The sequence below is a fragment of the Garra rufa genome, chromosome 24 (genome assembly GCF_049309525.1).
Source record: "Garra rufa chromosome 24, GarRuf1.0, whole genome shotgun sequence".
Classification (NCBI taxonomy): domain Eukaryota; kingdom Metazoa; phylum Chordata; class Actinopteri; order Cypriniformes; family Cyprinidae; genus Garra; species Garra rufa.
This window is the reverse complement of record NC_133384.1, coordinates 37,800,072-37,815,642: the sequence shown is the minus strand read 5'-3', so window position 1 is coordinate 37,815,642 and position 15,571 is coordinate 37,800,072. Positions and strand designations below refer to the sequence as shown.

The 15,571-nt window shown below is 29.6% G+C and overlaps 1 protein-coding gene across 1 annotated transcript in view; it reads right to left on the bottom strand.

Annotated features, from left to right (window-relative positions):
• Positions 1 to 15,571, bottom strand: part of LOC141300371 (uncharacterized) — a 96,960-nt gene that overhangs the window by 57,900 nt on the left and 23,489 nt on the right. The window contains exons 2-3 of the mRNA XM_073830645.1: positions 10,517 to 10,699; positions 9,268 to 9,324 (exon numbers count right to left, since the gene is read on the bottom strand). Coding sequence (XP_073686746.1) covers positions 9,268 to 9,324; positions 10,517 to 10,691 — 232 coding nt within the window. The 5' untranslated portion in view covers positions 10,692 to 10,699. The remainder of the gene's footprint in view (positions 1 to 9,267; positions 9,325 to 10,516; positions 10,700 to 15,571) is intronic.

Sequence of the window (15,571 nt, the reverse complement as noted above, 5' to 3'; positions counted from 1 at the left end):
ATATAGAGCTCCCGCAGGAGCCACTGCCGCATAGACCACGCCCAAACACACGCTTCTCACTGGAGCCCGTCGAGTCACGCCATCGTAATGACCGGGAGTAAAACTAATCAAAAGTAAAGCCCATTTATGTAAGTACAGCGGTGAGTCAACTTAAAATGAGAGTTCACACCAAAATTAACATTATTAACATTAACATTCTTCTATTTTTAGGTGAACTATCCCTTTAATACGCAGTCATTTAATAGTTTCTCCAAAAAGTCTCCGAAAGTCAAAATCAATGCTGTAACGAATAACCAGTTTTCCAAGTATAGAGACAGACTGAAACAGTTTAGACAGTCAGATCCAGTCCATAAAAACTTTATTAATTGTGTGGACACTAGAAAAATCTACATGTACATCAGAAGTAATAAATACTACAGCAGCCAGCATGTGTGTCAGTGGAAAAAGAAGAAACAGCAGTGTGTTTGAAGCCTCTCTTGGTTTCTGATCAAACAGTTCTATCATAAAACTCAGGGTTAATTTTAATCAATCACCATCTTACCTGTTTTCTTTTATTTATTTATGTATGTTTTGGTATCACTAGTGTTGCAAAAATGCAATTTCAATCAATTGAAAATATTAATATTTTTATATAAAATAAAGACAAAGGCAGATGGGGAAAAAAGCACATACAAACAAAAATAAATAAATAAATAACAAATACATGAATAAATAAAGATTCTTTTTGCATTTGTTTATTTTTTCCCACCATCTAACTGTTTTCTTTTATTGTTCTTTTATGTATTTATTTATGGTTTGGTATCACTAGTGGTGCAAAAATGTGATTTTTGATGAAATGTGATAATATTTTATATAAAATAGAAGACAAAGGGCACATGGGAAAAATAAAATACAAAAAATAAATACATTTTTGCATTTTATTTATTTATTGCATTTTGTATTTTCCCCACCATCTACTTGTTTTCTTTTATCGTTCAAAAATAAATAAACACTTTTTTTTGCATCTTAATTATTTATTTAATTTAGCATTTTTCCCACCACATATGAGTTTTCTTTTATCGTTATTATATTTATTTATGGTTTGGTATCATTAGTGTTGTAAAAATGTGATTTCAATCAATCTATCTCTGTGCCATTTGCAGCACCAAACTATTTGCATGTTCCAGCTGCATAGAAATACCCTACGAACATAATGCATGAAAAAAACATGTTAATTTTCAGTCCCTTAATAAAAGACCACGTAAGACAGTGTTTAGTGCAAGTTTGTGTAAGTTCATTAAAACCATGTAGACGACAAGAAAAACAGTCGAATCAATCAATTAAAAACACATGCACTTGTTAAAAACAAACAGCTGAAAAAAAGAGAGCTGCGTAAAGGAAACGGCATCAGACTTGAAATGAACACGGATACTTCTACCAAAAACGACCTACCTACAACAAATGGCTTTAACGGCACAAAATGTGTACTCAATTTTAAGCAAATATTGTGTAAACTTAATATCTAATTTTATTGAAAATATTTGGCTATTATATCATACTACCTGCTCTATACATACTAATATCATCTTTGTAACCCACGCATGCTTGTGCACTGGCTCAATGATTGCATCTGCGTTTCTGGCCTTAGACAGACAGACTGCTACAAGCGCTTATATAAATGCTGCTGAGACTGCGACAGAATGCCAGTGTGAGTGTTTGTGTGTCTGATGATGAACTTTAGCAGCTGAGGTCTCAAAGTAGTGAGCTTTAACATGGCCAGACAAGAGGACAGAGAAAAGTGTACATATGTGTATGTTTGTGACGCAAGATGCATGTTTCTATGTAATCAAATGCAGCAATGAAAAAAAACACAACAGGTCTCTTTGGGCGACTGCTGTATGATGATAAACAAAGCTGTGTGCATCAGAACTGATATGACATATGTGACCCTGGACCACAAAACCAGTCTTAAGTCGCTGGGGTATATTTGTAGCAATAGCCAAAAATACATTGCATGGGTCAAAATTTTTGATTTTTCTTTTATGCCAAAAATCATTAAGAAATTAAGTAAAGTTCATGTTCCATGAAGATTTTTTGTAAAATTCCTACTGTAAACATATCAAAATGTAATTTTTGATTTGTAATATGCATTGTTAAGAACCTAATTTGGACAACTTTAAAGGTGATTTTCTCAGTATTTTTGATATTTTTGCATCCTCAGATTTCTGATTTCAAATAGATGTATCTCAGCCAAATATTGTCCTATCCTAACAAACCATACATCAATAGAAAGCTTATTTATTGAGCTTTCATATGATGTATAAATCTCAGTTTTGTCAAATTTAACCTTATGACTGGTTTTGTGGTCCAGGGTCACATATTACTAAAGGTGCATGTTCACAAGTGAGTATCACTAGTAATAAAGACACTATTGAGGATATTTAGACAAGAATAGACTTAAAGCCAACATGAAACTGCATTCACAAACTATTTTACTTCTATAATGTGATGCATTTTGGGGTAAAGAAGGATATCCATTTTTAGTAATTTCTTGTGTTTTTTGCCATTTTTTCCATTATAATTTGAGTTATTTTAGTACATGCGTCAAAGACGTCAAGATGTCCACATCAAAAGAAATATACAAAAACGATTTTGTGTCCATAGAAAGCACATTAAATGTAAGTAAAGTGTCTACTTTTAAGGTTTCAAATACGTTTGTGGAGAATAAAATGTCAAGATTTGGTTGAAATAATGTTACATTGTCATTCAGTGTAACACAATATTTATGTAAACGTTTGAATAACATGCTTATTCTGACTTGTGCATATTAAAATATATAAAAGATATGCCAAGGGAGCATATTACATTTTATTGAGTTTTAAATTAGTATTAATAATTCTTACTGACAAATTGACTGGCAAATAAAAAAAAATGCAGATTTGGGGTGAAAGTAATTCATCTTTTAAATATGTCATAAATTGAATTGTGTTGTAAATACGTCTGACAAGATTGTTACACTGAATGACATTTTAGTGGGCGTCTTCTGTAAATTAGGGAAAAAATGTATGATATTTATTTTTTGCTCAGAAAAATAAAAACAAAAATGCAATTCAATTAATACGAAAAAATTACATTTTTTTTTTTGGAAAAACAGCAATTTTAAAGCAGTATTACAATTATTGTTTTTATGCTTAAACCCTTTTTTCGTCTTTGACACACATCCAAAAAACAGTAATAATAATAAAAAATATATTAAAAATATTTTCTTTGTTAGTCTTCAAATTAAATAAACATTTGCTGAAATAAAATATTAATTAAAACACATTAAAATTAATATTATTATTATTTACTATTCACTGTTAATAATTATTACTATTTTATTCCAGTAACAAAAATATTTTTGTACAGTTTTAGTTTTAGATACCTATAACAACCCAGGAAAGAGCTGAATATGAGTTGGGGATTGTGGGAGGTCTATTCTCCATTTGATATTATTGCCGTAACATTTATCACATTAACTAACATTAACTGACTTAAACTAAACCTTAAACTGAAACTATAGCAGCCTAGAACAATGACTAAACAAATAGTTCAGATGAAAAATGCATTATGCAATGCAAAAATGCATTTTTTTTAAATTTGCCAGTCAATTTGTCAGTAAGAATTATTAATACTCAATTTAAATTAAATTTAAAACTCAATAAAATGTAATATGCTCCCTTATTCTTTTATACATTTTAATATGCACAAGTCAGAATAAGCATGTTATTCAAACGTTTGCATAAATATTGTGTTACACTGAATGACAATGTAACATATATTTTATTTTTTTTTGGAAAAAAATGTTTTTTGATGAATTATGCACAATTATACAATGGGGTTTATTTGTGATTTAATTGGTGAAATGTGCATGAGAAAGAAGAAAGGCCTGACAGTAAGACAGTAAACAGATCTTGTGTGTGTGTGTGTGTGTGTGTGTGTGTGTGTGTGGATCTCGAGGCGTGTGTGACCTGTCTGTCATCACCACATATATCAACTCTCACTCTGAGCTACTGTTCCCCTAAAAGATCCTGTTTCCCTTGAGCCTACAGAGGGATTTTCTCTGGTGGCGTGCGTTTGGAGCGTCCCGCGGTTGCACTGATGCCGCTGTACTGTGTGGCTGAGATGACTTTGCCGAAGAGGAAGAGGAAAATGTCTTTAAATGAGAGGCCAGAGTGTGTCTGACAACCAGTGTTCCAAACCCTAGTGAGCCGTCTACATAGTCAGCATCGTAAGGCATCATAGTGTGCTACGGAAAACAAAGGCTGGTATGAATAGGTAGGCGACACGATTGTGCTGCCTTTTAAGATACAACATTGAGGATGAATTGTAAGCAGCATCGTGGATAGGATCCCAGAATGCATTGAAAACATTAATAAAAACCCAATAATTAAAATTTACTGTTTTTTTTTTGTCTTGTGTGTTTGAGTATCACTTTTTTTTTTTTCAAAATGCATATTTTACCCAATATTGTGAATTTACTTGAATGTTAAATTTGGTTAAATATTGAGTTGGCACTGGTGATTATAGCCTAAATATGCAAAATAAAAAGTAGGCAAATTTTTGTTAATATTTTGCATTAAAAAATTAAATGCATAAATAAAAATGCCGATTTAACCCAATTTTTGTGTCCTGTATGTTTGTTTTGGGGTACCATTATTAGAAAAAAAAAGCATATTTTTTACATAGTTTTTGTGTCCCATGTGTTTGTGTTTTGAGTATCATATTATCAGAAAAATGCATATTTAACACAATACTTTTAATACATGTTTTGTGTTTTCAGTATCCGTTTTATTTTTAGAAAAATGCATATTTTTCCCAATGTTTTACCCAATTTGTGTGTTAAAAATAGCCTGACAAGTCAAAATTAGGGTTGATAACGAGAACCGGTTACTATTAAAAAATAAATAAATAAATCACTCAATGCTCTTGATTGAATAACTTTTGTACCTGTAATATGAATAAAGTTGATTTATTCATACAGTGAAGCCCAGGCTGTTTGTTTTAATTATTAAATTTCTTCAGTATTTATTTGAATGCTATTTGTATGTTAAATAAATGCTATTTGATTAAATATTGAATTGGCAGTAATGTATTATAGCCCAAATGTGCCAAAAATAAAAGTAGGCAAATTTTTGCAAATATTTTACAAAATAGCAAAAAATGCTGTTGATATTAAATGATTATTTTACACAATATTTTACTAAATTTTTATGTCTTGTCTGTTTGTTTTTTGAGTATCATTATTGGAATAAATGCATATTTACCACAATATTTTTAATTTTTAACAGTTTTTGAATGCTACTTGAATGTTAAGAATTTATTAATTTACTTGGATGTTAAATGAATGCTATTTGGTTAAATATTGAGCTGGCAGTAGAGGTTATAGCCAAAATGTGCCAAAAATAAAATGAAAGCTAAGTTTTGTAAATATTTTACAAAATAATAAATAAAAATATATATATTTTATACAACATTTTACCCAAGTTTTGTATCCTGTATGTTTGTTTTGAGTATTATTATTAGAAAAAAAATGCATATTTTACACAATATTTTAAAAAAATTGTGTCCCATGTTTTGTGTTTTGAGTATTGTTTTTCTTTTTAAATATGCACATTTTCCCCCCAATATTTTGCCTGATTTTTGTGTTAAAAATAAGTCGCAAATTTTGCACAGTATTTTTAATAGTTTTTGAAAGCCAATGTTTTGCATTCTGAATATCAGTTTTTCATAAAAATGCATATTTTATCCAATTTTTGTCCTGTGTGTTTTTGTGTTTTGATTATCATATAATTAGAAAAATGCATATTTTACCCAATTTTTGTGTAAAAAAATAGCCTGACAAGTGTTGGGTATCGAAAACCGGTTCCTATTTGGAAAATCAATCACTGCTCTTGATTAAATCATTTTTGTACTTTTTTGGAATAAATAAGATTCAATTTCTTAAGTATTTACTTGAATGCTACTTAAATGTAAATTAATTTACTTAAATGTTAAATGAATGTTATTTGGTCAAATATTGAGTTGGCAGAAGCAATTATAGCCTAAATGGGCCAAAAATAAAATATAGGCTATTTTTAGTAAAATATTTACAAAATAAAAAATAAAATGCATAAATAAAAAATGCTGATTTTACACATTTGACCCATTTTTTGTGCCCCTTGTGTTTGTTTTTTTGAGTATCATATTGCTAGTAAAAAAAAAATGCAAATTTTGTGCAGTATTTTTAATACCGGTTTTGCATTCTGAGTTTCAGAGTATCAGTTTTTCATAAAAATGCATATTTTATCCAGTTTTTGTGTCCTGTGTGTTTTCGTGTTTTGAGTATCACATAATTAGAAAAATGCATATTTTACCCAGATTTTTTACCCAATTTTTGTGTAAAGAAAAAATAAATAGCCTGACAAGTTGCAATAATGGTTATATTTTAATCTGAACCAAGATTTGATAAGGATTTGACTGGATTATGTATGCAGAACTGAAATTGCTAAAAGTAAAACGGCACCCAAACCTAGTGAACATGTCCTGTGTGAAAGGCCCCTTAGTAGGCAGCAGCCTATGTAGACAGCAGCTGACTAGGGTTTGGAATCAGTGTTTTGTCCATCTCATGTCCTTAAGCAGGGTGTAACGCTGAGGCTTTTGAAGGAGGTGTCAGGAACAGGTTTTCCAGAAGGTTTCAGCAGCATAAGCGAGAGGAGGAGAAGACACATCGAGACGCAGCCGCAGCCACGAGCAGAACATCTAGTCGTCTGAAGCGAGACAGGGAGGAAACAGACATGGACGCAGGGCAGAAACAAACAGCAGACGGGAAGAGAACAACAGCGCTGGTTAGTACTTCACACCTGTCAATCAATCTCTCACATCAGCCTCGTGGCATGCTGCATGCACAGCCCCGCCCCCGGATATGCAAATAAATAAATAAAGGCGTGTTTAAAAATGGCTCTATTCCCTGGACATCTGCGTCGGCTGCAGCTCACAGATCTATATTCTCTGCCCTACTTACTTCCTGCAAGAACAGCAAAGAGAAACTTTCCATAATCATGATGAATGTTTGGAAATCCAGAGCTCATGCAGGAGATCATTCCAGCACAACAGCGCCATCTTAAGGACTGTCATCAATTGCATCATGCATTGCTTTCAAGAACATTTGTGCATTTTCATATTTTCTTTATGCATTAGATGTCTTATAAATTTAATGCATGCTTTTTTCTGTCTTTTCTTTCATATTATAAACCGAGGGTCATTTTGTGAGCTGCAGTGACTTAAGTGTCCAGATGAAGCATCTTTTTGCGTCAGCATGCAATGACAATCTGACTCGCCCTGTCTGAAGCATTTTGCTCTTGTGTGCTGAAAGTGGAGAGTAAATTATTACTGTCGTAGGAGCGTGTGAGAATGGCAATTAAGACACATGCCAAACCTACAAGAGCAAAAAGCACTGACGCTTTGGGATGAAGTCAAGACATGGGAGATGGCATGCACTGTCATGGCAAAGAAATGTAAAGTAATGGATAGTATATGACAGGGGTTAATCAAATAGCAAACAGCTAAAACATGCAATTAATTACTAATCAGAGTGGAAAGACTTTATGTAAACACCTCAATTTGATTAAAGACTTTAAAGCTGGGTTATTATAAGTAATAGAAGCTAAGACTAAAACCATTGCTTGAAAAAAAAAAAATTACATAATATTTTGTGTGAATTTATTTTTATTTTTATTTAATTTTAAGTTTTAGACTTAACTATAACAATACATTTATTAATAAATGTATTGTTTTTTTTTTCCAGATTTTTAAAAATGTAATTCAGTTCGATTTGATGCACTAAAATACCTACAATAAAAAGTATACATATTTAAAAATAAATAAATAAATGAAAATGACAGAAGCTTAAACCAAAATTAATAAAACGTAATTTTTCATTTAAAAAATAGAAAAATGCAATAAAATAAAAAAGTAAAATTGCAATGCAATGCATTAAACATAAAAAAGCAATGCAATAAAATATTGCATTATTTGTATTCATTTATTTCATTTCAAGTTTTAGTTTTAGACTTATAACTAATACATTTATAATTAAATATTTTTACAGATTTTTTTTCATTTAAATTCAGTTCAATTTGATACACTAAAATAAAATACCTACAATAAAAAGCATACATTAAAAAAATTAATTAATTAAAATGATAGAAGCATAAACCAAAATGAGTAAAACTTAATTTTTCATTTAAAAAAACATAAAAATAAAATAAAATACAATAAATAAATGCAATAAAATAAAAAAGTAAAATTGTGATGCAATGCATTAAAAATAAAAAAGCAACGCAATGCAATAAAATATTGAATATAAATTTATTTTATAATATAAATATAAATTTCTTATTTCATTTCAAATTTTAGTTTTAGACTTAATTATAATAACCCAGTATTTTACCCAGTTTTTGAATGCCACATGTTTTTATGTGTTTTGAGTATCATGTTATTAGAAAAATGCACATTTTACCCAATTTTGTCTTAAAAACAGGCAGACATGTTGCAATTAGGGAGGAATATTGAGAACCAGTTCCTTTTTATTTTTTACATATTATAAAAACTACAATAGTATGTCAGTTATATCAAAATAAAACTGTCTTTAAAATCTGTTAAAAATGAAAGTATTAACCATATAAAGCTATGAATCAGACTAGTTTTTCAAAGATTTGTCAACAAGCGAGAAAAGTACTGGATATAATGGACTAGATTCATTCAGACTGATGAAAATCAGTGCACGTCTCAAGAAATCTTTAGGTAAATCGATACATTAATGTACATAAATGAACATACTGGACCCATTTTACAATCTCAGCTCCATCTGAGTGTCTATGCATGATCACAGCTTTAACTTGTGTGTGTATCAACAAATGGGAACCAATAATGACAACAAAACGTTTTGCAAAGTCAAATCCCACAGACAGACCGTCATGTGACAGAGGATGCCAGATATCAAGACTGAGGAGAACAGTAAAAGGATGCTATTCAATGCACTGCTAACAGGATAAACATGCAATTACAAAGTAAACTAAAACCTCTGTAAATGAAGGTTTTAGTCTCCTCTACGCCCACTGAGACGAGTGGCTTCTCGTCCAACCAAAACAAATGACGTGAACTGAAAATGGGCATGAAAGAAAACAAGCAAACCAAAGATTGAATCAAATAATGGAGCGACACCCAAAACTAAACTGGGGCGACGACAAAATCTGAGGCGTCTCTTACCAGGGTTTTGAGCCCCTTGGACTCCCTGCTGTCCGTTCTTGACTACTGTACCCGGATCTGCTCACACACACACACACACACACACACACACACACACACTTAACAATTAGAAGTGTCTGAATGGGAAAATCCTCAAAAGCAGACAACAGATTCCTGACACAGTTTGCTCAATGCAAACAAACTCCTGGAAATCAATCAGACAGAAGCCCACAAAAGATTCACACAGGCCAATATGAACCAGAGGAAGTGCTTATTGCACACAGATTGCACACATTCAATGAACATCACAGGTTACTGAAACAGGAGAGACCAGTTTACAAACATACTTCAACTTGAGGAAAACGACTAACAATCTGTGAAGAAAGACACTGCACAAAAAGCAGTAAGTATTTAAAAAATGCAATAAAAAATGTTATGGGAAAAACAAAACAATGCAATGCATTAAAAAAATGCAATAAAATAAACAAATAAATGCAATGCAATAAAAAATAAAAAAAGTTTACAATGCATTTTAAATCCAATGCATTAAAAATAAAAATGCAATGCACTAAATAAAAAAATAAATGCAATGCAATAGAAAAATGCAATGCATTGCATTAAAAAATAAAAATGCAATGCAATAAAATAAAATAAAAAAATAAAATTGCAATGCAATGCATTAAAAATATATAAATTAAAATGCAACGCATTAGAAAAATGGAATAAAATAAAATAATGCAATAAAATAAAAAATATAAAATGGCAATGCATTAAAAGTAAAATTGCAATGCAATGCATAAAAAATAATGCAATGCATTAAAAAATATATAAATTAAAATGCAATGCATTAGAAAAATGTAATAAAATAAAAATATAAAATGGCAATGCATTAAAAAGTAAAATTGCAATGCAATGCATAAAAAAATGCAATGTATTAAAAAATACAAAAAGCAATGCAATAAAAATGCAATAAAAAATTGCAATACAATACATTAAAAAATAATTTAATTAAAATGCAATGAATTAAAAAATAAAAACGCAATGCAATAAAATAAATAATGCAATAACATAAAATAAAAATTGCAATACATTAAAAAAATTCAAATAAAAATGCAATGCATTAAAAAAATAAAAATGCAATGTTAAATAAATGCAATGCAATGCAATAAAATAAAGACTGTTTGGTAGTAGATTAGCATTATGCAATGAAACTTGGGCACGCCTAATGTTTTCACTGGGTAACCTGTTAATGTCAACAGATCAGACTCACCCTTCCCGTCATTGTCCAGCAGTGGGACGTAGTTCGACTTGTCAACGGTCTCTCCGACCTGATCATCGAAGGTTTCGGATTCCAGCTTAGCCACAAAATCCCTCTCCACCTTGTCCTCCATGTCAGGCTGAAGAACGCTGTCGGTCAGAGCGTCGGTCAAGCTTAGATCTGCCATGACTCTTTCTGCAACAGAAGGACAACAAGAAAAAAAAACATTTAGTTTTAATAATCACAATAACACTAAGTACTACCTGTGCTCATATTTATGTTTTCTATTTATTTTAATCTATGTACTATAATATGCACCGCAGCAAAAACAAATGTGTGCAGGAAACATTTTCTATGATGATGATGATGTCATATGCTATGATGCAATCTCTTGACATCAACTATAAAATATTGCATTATTTCATCAGATACTTGTTTGATCATTCAATATGCCCATTATCAGTAGAAATCAAAGCAGCCGATTAAAAAAAAAATTTACAAGACTGTCTTCAGGGTGAAACCATCCCAAATGTGCTCATTTCCTTCTTTAACTCCCTTTTTTCAAAGCCTGTGATTCATTTGCGGCGTCTCTCTGCTGATAATCATAATTTGTGTCTTCCTGTGTTGTGTAATCTTAAGAATTTGCGTCTGTGTTTTCCTAAATCACAGAGATTAAAAATGTGGCAGCAGTGCAATGCAGCAGGATTACAGCTGTGGGACACACACAGACACACACACACACAGATTCCCGATTAAACAGAGCTATCCTGAAGCATTAGTTCAACAGGCTAAGCTGAAAACCACTTCTTTCTTATTAAAACTTAAAAGTACACTGTTATTTTTTTCTGTGAAAAGAGATGCTGCACAACTTGTGTTATTAAATAAGCATAGAAAAAGAAAAAACAATAAGAATCAGGTCACGTAAATGTAGCCCAAAAAAAGCAATAAAAGTAAACGCTATGGAGAAAAAAAATAAATAAAAAATGCAATGCAATTAAGAAAATAAAAAAATAAAATGCAATGCGATAAAATAAAAAGAACAAATAAAATGCAATGCAATAAAAATATTTAATGCAATAAAATAAAAAATAAAATGCAACGCAATAAAATAAAAAGAACAAATAAAATGCAATGCAATAAAAATATTTAATGCAATAAAATAAAAAATAAAATGCAATGCATTTAAAAAAGTTTAAATAAAAATGCAGTGCAAAAAATAAAAAATAAAATAAAATGCAATGCAATAAAAAATGCAATGCATTTAAAAATAAAAAATGCAATGCATTTAAAAATAAAAAACTGCAATGCATTAAAAAAAACTGCAATGTACTGAAAAATAAAAATTAAAATGTAATGCATTTAAGTATCAGATCATGTGAATGTAGCCAAAAAAGCAATACAATTTTTTTTTAAAAATTAAAAAATTAAAAATGCAATACAATAAAAATGTAGGGTTGGGTATCGTTTGAATTTTATCAAATTCGATTTCGATTTCAATTCCGATTCTGATTCCACTTATCGATTCCGATTCTTTTCGATTCCAATTTAGTAAAAAAACAACAACAAACACAAAAGTCAAACATTAAGTTTGTCTACTTAATGTTACTTAAGTTTGCGCGAGTTCATTACTATTACTCTGGTCATCTTTGCCTTTACATTACTGGTAGGGTTTGTTTCATGCAGCCAAGAGATGAAGTAGATACCTGTCTTAGATAGAAGTTACTTTTATGTGGGCTTTTGCGGGACGAAATAACATATATTCCTTCTGGAGCGGGCGGGCGCAGGACTAAAATCTGTCCCTTGCAGATCTCTAAGATGAAGTTTGCGTGCAGCGATAGATTTGTCTTGGGTTTTTACAAAGCGTAGACACACTTCTAAACGCTTACCGCGATCCATCTTATCGACTGATGTTTACATTACCACGTAAGGTCCTGGCAGATCACTAGATGGAAAAATGCACCCAGGAATCGAAACGAGGAATCGAAATTTAAATTTTATAACAAGTATCCGATTCCAGAATCAGAATCGATTTTCCCAACCCTATAAAAATGTAATGCAATAAAATTAAAAACAGCAATGCAATAAAAATAAATAAATAAAAATAATAAAAAAAATGCATTAAAAATAAAAATGCAATACATTACAAAAATAAAATACAATGCATAAAAAAGCAATGCAATGCAATGCAAAAAGCAAAAAGTAAAATAACAGAGCATTTGGTCGTAGATTTGCATTATGCAATAAAACTTGGGCACGCCAGATGTTTTCAGTGGGTAACCATTAAATAAAAAGTTAATAATTATAATATAATAATAATAATAATAAAATTTAAACTAAATAACAAGACCATATTTTAAATAATAATTAAATTTTACATAGAAAAGAAAATAATACAATAAAAACATTTTAAAACATTAAAAAAATATATTAATAATGAAATTAAAAATAAAATAAAAATTAAATAATAAAATGAAAATTAAACAATAAAATGAATGAAAATAATATGAATAATGATGTTTAATTAATTAAATGGTTATTAATAATGGTTAAAAATCATATTAATAAAATGAATACAATTAAGTGCATTACTAATACTACTATAAAAATGAAAAAAAAAAGTGTGTAATAAATATATAAAAAAATAAACTAACAAAGTAATATAAAAACATACAAATACAATACATTTTCAAAATAAAATAAAAAATAATTTAATGCAACAAAACTAAACTAAAATACAATAAAATAAAATAAAACAGGCAGTTATTAATCTCATAAATCACAGAGCTGAGTCATACGTAGCTGTCAAATCCTGTGTGGCGTCCTCTATTGGTAAGACACCACAATAAGGAGTACAGAATGTTCCAGTGAGGGAAGAGAGGGGCTTTCAGACAGGAAGTGGGTGTGAATATTAGGTGTATGACAGCGGCGGCAGGCACTCGTGAGCTGAACTTCCCTTCTGCACTCAAGCATGCAGTCGACTGAACACTTTGATGAGGTCATTCAGTCTGCTGCTCTACTGTGGTGAGGTGACATCATCATCATGAACCAGACCTTCAAACTAGCAGCTGAACCGAGCCAAACCGCCTCCCGCTGACCCTGACAGCCGGACTGATAATAAACAGACTACTGCTGTGTATGACACACAACCCAAAGGTCATGGTGTATTTACTATGATTCTTATCATGATTTAGAGCCAGTTTATTTATTAAACATCATATTACTTTTGTTTCATGCTTCATAGAAAACATAAAAGTAACTCTGTTGTTTCAATTAAATTCAATTAAAATAATAAAATGAAAAAATTAATAAAATACAATATATTTAAAATGATACAATGAAAATTCATTCATTAAAAAAACATTTTGAAAACAAAAAAAATTAAAATTATAAATTACAAAAAAATTTAAATGTCTTAAAAACATTTTTAAAACAACTATACTCACATACATACATACATATATATATATATATATACACACACACACACACTAACAAAATAATTAAAATAATGTAAAAAATAAAATAAAACAAAATAAATTTAATAAAATAATCATTATGAATAACCAATTAATTAAACATCATAAAACTGTTGTTTCATGCTTTATATAAAATCTAAAAGTGAACTCAGTAGTTTGTGCTGTAATTCCCAACAACATTCATGTAGCAATACAATAAAATAAAAAACTAAAATATAATAAAATTAAAAATACAATAAAATTCTCAAATTAAAAAAACTAAAATAAAATAAATTTAAAATAATAAAATGAAAATACATTAAAAGAACTAATGTAAAAAATATGAAAATAAAAATAAAAATATATAAAATAACTATTATTAATAACCATTATTGATAAACAATTATTAATTAAAAATAACCATTATTAATAACCAATTAATTTATTAAACATCAAATTACTGTTCTATTGCAATTGCAAATACAAAAAATATGAAAAAATAATAAATAAAATTTTTAAAATTAAATAGAAATTAAACAATAAAATGAAAATTAAATAAAATTTATTATTAATTACCATTATTACTAAAAAAAAATTCCCAGCAATATCCATGTGGCAATAAAACAAAAAAAAAAACTAAAATAATAATAAAATTAAAAATTCACTAAAAATAAAATGAAACAAAACAAAAAAACTAAAATAGTAACATTCATTTTAATTAATAAAATTTAAAAACATTTTTAAAACATTAAACAAAGAAAATAAAATAATAAAATAAAATTGATGAATTAAATAAAATCACTTGAAAAACATTTTAAAATCATAAAAAAACTAACAAAATATATTAAAAATAATAATAAATGTAAAAATAAAATAAAATGAAAAATTCAATAAAATAACAACATTTATTTAAAATAATAAAATGAAAATAATACATAACAAAAATTTAAATTGAAAATGCAAAACAAAAAATGTAAATAAAAATTAAACAATAAAAAGAAAATAAATAAAAACAACTATAATTAACCAATTAATTTATTAAACATCATATTACTGTTGCTTCATGCTTTATAAAAGTCACTCAGTCATGCATTACAGTGATCTGACCATACGAATGTACGACACGAATCATTCTCTCCCGGCTTATAGCTTCAACTGCATATGACCTGGATTCCACAGGATCTGAGCGTCAGAGGATCAGGGAGCAGCAGCGAATCAGCAATAAACTGCTGTGCTCAGATTTTCAGCTTTAGCTACATTCACAAGCTAGAAACATTATGACATAATATGACACGACTAGTTCTCCTCCGCTCTCTTTCAGCAGCCGTTCCCTCTGGAACCTGTTCAGCTACAGTGAGTAACAAAACACTGCTTGCTTTAATGCTTTCAGCAGGTCTCTGAAGTTAGACACCATGACCAACAGAAGAACCACATCAGCAGCAGGCTATCTACCTGTTGCAAGTTCATTAATATATAACCGCAATTGAGAAAAGACCAGCCCTTACCTGCATGACTTTCAACAGCTGAGTATTTGAAAGTCAAGCTATTCAAAAAAAGCTATTGCTTTGTTAACCTCACAAGCTCTGGTTAAAGATATCACATTCAGGAAGTG